We start from the raw sequence: 7,570 nt of genomic DNA, 5'->3' as shown, positions 1-7,570 counted from the left end.
CATGAACCAAGGACGAGATGCGTCCATGGAAGCGAAACCTGAAGGCAAGTACTCGAGGCCGCGCACCAGATACGGCACATGTTTCTCTCGCAGCAAGCGCACCTCAAACCGGTCGTTCAGAAACCCGGCCGACTGCAGCTGATGGAGCTCGTGCGGAGGCAACGATTCCAGCGGAACGAAGAAAGACGTGCATAAGGATTCAGTCTCCTGCTGCTGGCGCGTCGTGGACGTCGGCCAGTTGTCTGTCGGAAGGGACTTCGCCGTCAAGGGCGGCGGCACGTTGATCGGCATGATGGGTTGAGCGGTTCTCGGGTCACCCAAGCACGAGCCAATCACATGGATTACAACGTGAATCGAAACTATTATGAACACTAATTATGGTTAATCTGACCAGTCTGTCCCTGATTGGTGGATACAGTAGCCAATCAATTGGGCAGCAATTCACATATTATTCTACTTCAAAGTACGGTAGTTCTATTAATAGAAGACAAAGGGCTCTTCGACGAAGCGATTATCTTCACGTCACAGAGTTGCAGGGTCCCAACACCAGCTCGCTCTGCACGATTCTGATCATCACCTTGCGCTGCAGAGGGTTTTTTAATCGCTGCTATTAACATGTTAAGCCTTCGGTGTTGGACGCGCACTCGCCTGGCGGTTTCATGGCACCTTGCTTGCCCCCCGTATCGTTCACAGTTGATTTCGCCAAAGGGTGTGCGGATAGCACTTCCCTGACCAGCACCCTCCTTCCGACAGCACATGTGCCTACAATAATAATGATCGCTCCCCATGCACCTGTCCGTAACTGGAGGCGGCCGCATCATAGACAGCCACGGCGTGACCGAAGCAGGGAGCAAGCAATACTGTACTAGTCCCACGTTCGGATGAGGGGTGGGAGCGTTGGGAAGCCCATAGTGGGAAACAGTATCTCTTGTGTGGACTACCTTGTGCCTATGTATTGTTACTACGTAGTCCTACAGGGGGTGTACTACCACCTAGCAGTTGGAGCAGTCGAATGCGAGTACTAGTATGTATATAGTATGTATATTGGTGTACCCTGGTGGCGTTAAGGTGAAATGGTGTTGCTTTAGTACACGGGTCATTGCTGTCATCGAAGGTCACCACTCAGGCCCCTGCTATCCAGGACACCAATGGCTTTACTAAAATCGATCTCTTCACTTCGAAGTCGAATTCGTTATGTTGAATGGAAAGGAGGCCAACGCTATCCCAATGCCATTTGTTATTCGACGCATTCGCCACACAACACCGAAGGTACTAACTACGAGTACTAGTAGTAAGTACATCACTGGACATCACTGGGCTTCTTGTTGATTGGGATATTTTGATGAGCACTGTACTACGTACGACCAATCCCAATGACCATATTTATGACGAAGTAACTACTACGCTTTGGCCAATCGTAATCATCGTATCATTTACTAGGGGAGGTACACAATTTCCACATTTTTCAAACGTTCACCAATTTCCAGAACGAATTTGGGTCAAATCTTAGGACTGCTGACAAAACACGGCAAATATATGCACCACAGTTGCACCCATCATGTCCAAGAGGGTGGTGGTGCTCTACAGGTGGATGGCGGCAAAGACTCGCAACGTGGACAAGTACACGGCCATCTACCGCGCCATAGGACTCGACACGTTCACCCTTCTGGCCCAACCCTCGGACTACTTCTTCTACTCGCCCGACTTGGTGCACGAGGCCAGCTTTGCCAAGTTCACCGCGTGGCTATCGACAGACACGAGCATGGCGATCGTGCCGCACATCTTGTCCAACGACGGCGCTCGGTCGTGGGTATGCTTCCAGCACCACGTGACTAAGCACAGGGTGGCCTATACGGTTCCAGCGATGGTTCTGGACTCAACTCCCACGAAACTACCTGAGTACGCGTCGTCCGACATTGCGTTCGCGCTATCGTGACGGCCGTTCCTGCGTGTGTATGAGTTTGTCGCCATCTCGCTCGTCGGCCGCTGGCATCCGCTTGATGTCAACTTTAAGCGCCTCATCCAACACGATGCAGCGGTGCCCAAGCTGTTCTCGTACTCGTCGGCAGATCCCATCGTCCCCGCGAGCCATGTCGAGTACGCCGCAGCCACAGCCAAGGCCCTTGGTATACCCGTGGCCTCCGTCGACTTTGAAGTGTACAACCATGTGTCGCATGTTACCTTCAATCCAGACTTGTACATCCAGGAGACTGCGGGAAATGGTCATATTAGAACGAACTCGATGGAGCTGATGCCTATAATCGCAATGCTACACGATCGGCTTAGTTCTTACTTCACCTGGTTGACAGAAACCTTAGTCGTCGCATCTTCTTTGGTGATTTGGTCGTCAACACAAGAAACCGTTTCAATATTTTTATCATGACGTGAATAGAATTTTTAAAAGCAACACATCAAAACGATGTTATGTGATGTTATATTTGGAAGCAAAGATAAGTAACAAAGTTGATCAACTTGGATGTTATACTTGAGACAGCCACTTTCAAAGCCACACAACATGAGCCAATCTAAACCGACCAGCCCGAGACTCCATTCGCGTGTTCACAAATATTTTCGCTACATAATGACGTATCATAGAGGTCGCTAGGAGATATATTCATCGAGATATTTACTTACAAAGTAGGTTATATTTGCGTTGCTTTGCTACTTTGAGGACTCATCACTCACGCTACAAAGTTGCAATCGGCATATTTCTAGCTTTAAACGATAGCCTGCAACTAAGTTTGCAATATCTACATTCATTACACTGCTCGTAGGCAAGCCGTCAGAGAGATATTCGATGTCAAAGTCATGTACTTTCTAAAGTTAGCAACAAAGTTGATCATAAATTATGATGAACTATTTGAAGCAATGTTATATTATTATGTTTCTCACAATTCAATGTCAAGTCCATTAAAATACCGAGCAGTTTTGAGCTGAAGTTACTACGTATACCATGCGTTCCAGGTCGTTGTGGCTTGTCGAAAGGCCAATCGAAAGTCCGCAGCCCCTAGTGTATCTATCAGGTATGATAAGACCTAGTGCGATCGAGCTGCTTGGTATGCTGCCAATTCATTTGAGCCTCGATGTTTTGGTCATTTCCTGCACCCTCCAGTCGATCCAAGAGTTTTTACCCAAACATGACGTGGGGGTCGGTGTCAAGGCGCCGTTGTAATAGAGCTAACTGCAAACCACGTTGACTGATCTGTCGTCTTGTCGATTGATCTAGTTCGTGAAACGCGTTGATGCTTTTCCGAGCACTACATGGTACATGGTACACTACATGGTATACTGTATGTATGTAGTAACGGCGAATTAGATTGAAACTATATCCTGCGGCGATGGTTCACACCAGTCACATAGCATCGTCCTCCAAGTCTGCACGTAGTATCGAAGTGCACCAGCCACAAACCAGTCACGAGGCATATCACTGGACCCTTCCTGGTCGCGATTGGCAGCCCATGACCTGCAAGGTATGTACAGTCTTCTGTCCCTTCTATTGATACTGAGAAGTGGGTCAATTACACTGTATCAGACAAACGTATCCGCCGTGCACGCTACCTTGCAACACCGCTTACAAACGATGCACGAGACTGCTGTGAAGATTTGCTTCAAGGCTCGACAGAGCAGTCTTCAATTTCATCCTAGCTCCACTTAAAAGCAGTTTCCATCATAAATAAGACTGGTGCAAGGTCGCGTATAAGACGTAGAACAAGGTTACAGTAAGGAGATTTCGCAATGAACGATATCGTTCTCTTTCCGCTCAGGCGAAAAAACCTCTATGATCAAATTCCGGAACGACAAAACCTGTCTACAATTGATGCATATGACCGCAAAATGGCTGGCTGAACGATAGTCTGTCGTTCAAAAAACTCTAGCAATGCATCAACATGTATAAACTTTCAAAGCGCTTGGTGACGAGCTCGACAATCACAAAAATGAGTGTCGAGCACGACACCAAGACGAAGAAATGGTCGGGTATGTGAGGCGGCGCAGCAGAATACACAAGGCCTCTACAGCATGACAACGGTCTCGGCTTGGCGTGGCCACAACGCCTGGTAAGCGGACCAGCACCGCATGATCGGATACCGGCGACGTCAGCGTTCCCTCTTTACAACAAATGAGAAGCTAGGTGGTTCGAGTCGAATGAGTGCTCGCGGTAGACGAAGTTGGGTTAGACTTGCTGAGGGAGTTTCTATGTACTACGGACAGCTATGCCACGCTATTGTGTGTTTTGTTCGCGCTCTGTCGACTACTATGTACTAGCATGTTGTATCGTGCATTACAAAATCAATATGGACTAAAGAGCATTGTCTAGTGGTTCACGTTAGCGTGTTATAGGAACTGGTGCAGGGGCTAGGTGCACCTACAGGCGGTTCATCACAGGGCTCGTTCGACGGACAGAGAGCTGTTGCGCAACGTGTCCAGGTGAAATCGAACGTCCGGGATAACAGGACGTTGTAACAGCTTCCACGGCAGTAACGACAGTCGACGCTAGCGTTGACGTGACTTTGTTTTAAGTACAGTAGCCTGACACCACCAGTGCTGTTCGTTCATTTCGACGTGTGCCCATGCTGATCCTTTATCCGGATATTTTATTCGTATATTTTGATTGAAATATGCTGTTGCGAAATCATAAAATATCTGTCGTTGCCGCTGCCGTTGTCGTTGCGTGAGCTGAACGCGAACAAATAACCGACGATTGCGAAATCTCCTTAGTACCGGTAGTATTTTGTTTACTTCCTCTGTTCCACATTAAACGACTTGCAACGACCCCAAAAATTCATTTCAAATCCAATTTCGATATAGGGTATCATTTTTTAAAGACCATAAAAAATACAGGTGCCGTCTATTGGCTGCCAAGTGCCTGAACTGAAATTTCGCGCTTAATAGAATAGACTTCAAATATCAACCATCCGATTAAAATTACATCACATACTTAAAACAGCTTAATTTTGAATTTGCCGCCACGTAGAATCAAGTCGAACGCATCGGCCGAGAGCTCTCGAGTAGTGACAAAGTTACGATCATCCAACACCTCCAAGCCTTCATGAAGAAGGGGAAACTTCCGCGTGGTGCTTACAAACAAGCAGCAGAGAAACTGAACATGAACCCCCGCACCGTCGGACACCTTTGGCGCACGTTTTTCTCCCGTGGCACCACAGTGTCCAACAAAGCTGGCTAGCTTGGGCCCACGCAAATCTATTCCACCGACCGCGTCCAACGGCTCGTTCAAGCCGTACACGCCGGCCAATGCTCCACCTTCCGCGACATGGCGGAAGCTACGGGCTTGACCCTGGGGACTCTGAGTCGACACCTTAAGAAGGAAACGTTGCAACGATGCTCAACACGCATCAAGCCTTGATGGATGCTAACTCGGACGAACGCACCGCATTTTGCCACTCGCTAGCCGGTTTACTCGAAGACCTCGAACTATGGGATGTGCTGCACCTGGACGAAAAATGGTTCGACGCAGACAAGGATCGTCGAAAGATCTATCTTGTCCCGGGTGAGATGCAGCCCCGGCGATCTGGGAAGAGCAAGAGATTCATCCACAAGGTGATGTTCTTGGGTCCCGTTGCTCGCCCTCGCTACGATGAGACCCGCGGTGTTTTCTTCGACGGCAAGATTGGCATGTTGCCGTTTGTGCGCCTTGTGTCGGCCACCCGCAACTCTCGCAACTGACCAGCAGGAATGCGTCGACAGCCGCACAACAGCCCTGACCTAATGTTCTGGACCTTGGCTTCATTGCCTCTATCTAGTCCCTACAGTACAAGAAGATGAGTCGGACGGAGGATGACATGACCCGTAACACTATGGTGGCATTCGACGAGCTGAACTACGAGAAGCTGGAGAACCTTTCAGGCAGTGATGCGGCTGGTTCTCGAGCACGGCGGCGAGAACCGCTTTGCGTTGCCCCACCTGAAGAACTCAGTCTTGAGACGCGCTGGTCTTCTGATGTCGAATGTTTCTTGCCCTGTTTCGTTGTTTTGTAGGTTAGGAATTACTGACCAATTGAATCGTTGTATTTTGTTGTGAGCGAATAGATCTATTTCTTCACAGTATTGTGGAAAAAGTGTTTTTTTCTTATTGACGTAGTAAGAGCCTGTTCGGGGAAAATACCGAGACAAAAAATTCAACCAGGACGAAATCATAACCGGATTTTTTATCCGGTGTCATTGTGCGGATGACCATTTCGTGTCCGGGGAAGAGTTCTGGTATACTCGTGGTTTTGTCATGGTGAGTGGTGGTGCGTGTGGCTGTCCAGTTGGCGGTGGCAACGGTGCGTGTGGCTGTTTCGCTGATGGTGTGTGTGGCTGTATTCAGTGTGCTGTGTGTGGCTGCCCACATTGTGACAACGGTGGAGCCCGAACCTGTCCTCCGGGTGGTGTGTGTGGCTGTCCTGCGGGTGGTGTGTGTGGCTGTCCTCCGGGTGGTGTGTGTGGCTGTCCTCCGGGTGGTGTGTGTGGCTGTTTACATTGTGGCACTGTTATGTGTGGCGGCCTTTCTGATGGGGGTACATGTGGCCGTCTTAACGTTTATGCTGCTTTGGCTGGAAGCATTGCTGCGGCAGCTGTGTGCATTGCGATGTCATCTGTGACCCGCACGGAGAAGTACAATTTGCTAACCGTGACAGAGATTGACTTCCAAGCATTCTTAGTCGATCCAGTGTACGACCGATGGTTTATGGACAATTTACGTTGTAATCAAGTGTCCTTTGTCGAGTTATGTGAGTTACTGCGGGTGGAAATGGCGCAATACAGTCTCGACAATTACACCAAATCCCACTCGTACGAAAAAAAGGTGGTTGTTGTGCTCTACTTTCTGGGGTCCCAAGGTGGATACAGAGAAGTTGCGGCTGTGTTTGGGATGTCCAAATCGTGGTGCCAGAATATTGTGCACTTTTTGCTGAGGTACTTGCTGGAATGGCGTCGTCATGGATACACCTTCCAACATCGGATCTGGAGTGGCAACAAGTTGAACTTGGGTTCCGTTCAAAACAAAACATGTCGGGTATTGTGGGGGCTATCGACGGAACACTAATTGAAATCCAACGTCCAAAGGACTACGATGGATTCTACAACAGACATGGGGACCCATCACTCAACGTCCAAGCCATGGTGGATCATACTGGCGCATTCACTAGTGTTGACATAAGACCTGGGTCATTTTCGGACCGCCGGATCTGGAAAATGTCAACGTTGGGATGTACATTCCGAACTAAATTTCCAAGTGGCTCATACATCATTGGGGACTCTGGCTATGCATTGTTTCCATGGCTCATCGTGCCGTACCTTCCACAGGAGGAGCCAAACAAGACATTGTCATCGTGCCAACGCCACTTCAATTACATACATTCAAGTACGCGAATGGTTGTTGAATGCGCATTTGGCCGGCTTAAAGAACGGTTCCGCATGCTCAAGATTCCGATGAGTGAGAAATCAATCACGCAGACCTCCCGCAATGCCATGGCGTGCATGGTGCTACACAATATATTACTTCGACTCCACGACCCATTGTTCAACGAACCAGACAGTGAACGTGACCGCAACATTTATTGTCAACCAGAACG

General features: G+C 48.8%; 4 protein-coding genes across 6 annotated transcripts in view; 2 read left to right on the top strand and 2 right to left on the bottom strand.

The window, feature by feature from the left end:
- H257_16017 (hypothetical protein) overlaps positions 1 to 291 on the bottom strand; it is a gene marked incomplete at both ends in the record, with an annotated part of 1,298 nt that extends 1,007 nt beyond the window's left edge. Inside the window, one exon of the mRNA XM_009844337.1 lies at positions 53 to 291. Coding sequence (XP_009842639.1) covers positions 53 to 291 — 239 coding nt within the window. The remainder of the gene's footprint in view (positions 1 to 52) is intronic.
- A 1,150-nt stretch (positions 292 to 1,441) lies between these two features.
- Positions 1,442 to 2,394, bottom strand: H257_16016 (hypothetical protein). Of its 3 annotated transcripts, XM_009844336.1 has the most exons (3): positions 2,299 to 2,394; positions 1,896 to 2,210; positions 1,442 to 1,832 (listed from the first exon to the last, which is right to left on the bottom strand). In XM_009844336.1, the coding sequence occupies exons 2-3, from the start codon at positions 2,200 to 2,202 to the stop codon at positions 1,693 to 1,695; spliced, it is 447 nt and encodes a 148-aa protein (XP_009842638.1). In that variant the 5' UTR covers positions 2,203 to 2,210; positions 2,299 to 2,394; the 3' UTR covers positions 1,442 to 1,692. The 3 variants fall into 3 exon arrangements, with proteins under 3 accessions (XP_009842638.1, XP_009842636.1, XP_009842637.1); XM_009844334.1 differs by having other exon boundaries at positions 1,896 to 2,352; XM_009844335.1 differs by lacking the exon at positions 2,299 to 2,394 and having other exon boundaries at positions 1,442 to 2,297.
- A 2,653-nt stretch (positions 2,395 to 5,047) lies between these two features.
- H257_16015 (hypothetical protein) lies at positions 5,048 to 5,682 on the top strand (the record flags this gene model as incomplete). Its single annotated transcript, XM_009844333.1, has 3 exons — positions 5,048 to 5,119; positions 5,183 to 5,306; positions 5,357 to 5,682. The coding sequence occupies 3 exons, from the start codon at positions 5,048 to 5,050 to the stop codon at positions 5,680 to 5,682; spliced, it is 522 nt and encodes a 173-aa protein (XP_009842635.1).
- Positions 5,683 to 6,301: 619 nt separating this feature from the next.
- H257_16014 (hypothetical protein) lies at positions 6,302 to 6,598 on the top strand (the record flags this gene model as incomplete). The annotated part of the gene is made up of 1 exon (XM_009844332.1): positions 6,302 to 6,598. One exon carries the CDS (start codon positions 6,302 to 6,304, stop codon positions 6,596 to 6,598), a length of 297 nt encoding a protein of 98 aa, XP_009842634.1.
- Positions 6,599 to 7,570: the final 972 nt, after the last annotated feature.

This window comes from Aphanomyces astaci (genome assembly GCF_000520075.1).
Source record: "Aphanomyces astaci strain APO3 unplaced genomic scaffold supercont1.78, whole genome shotgun sequence".
Lineage (NCBI taxonomy): Eukaryota > Oomycota > Saprolegniomycetes > Saprolegniales > Verrucalvaceae > Aphanomyces > Aphanomyces astaci.
The sequence above is the reverse complement of the archived record's forward strand: the minus strand, read 5'-3'. Positions and strand labels throughout refer to the sequence as shown.

Excerpts from the sequence above, each read along its gene's own strand:
- H257_16016 (XM_009844336.1), bottom strand. The coding sequence starts at position 2,202 with ATGTACAAGTCTGGATTGAAGGTAACATGCGACACATGGTTGTACACT. Across the intron at positions 1,833-1,895 it reads GTCGGACGACGCGTACTCAG|TCACGTGGTGCTGGAAGCAT; the intron begins GTAGTTTCGTGG and ends CCCTGTGCTTAG.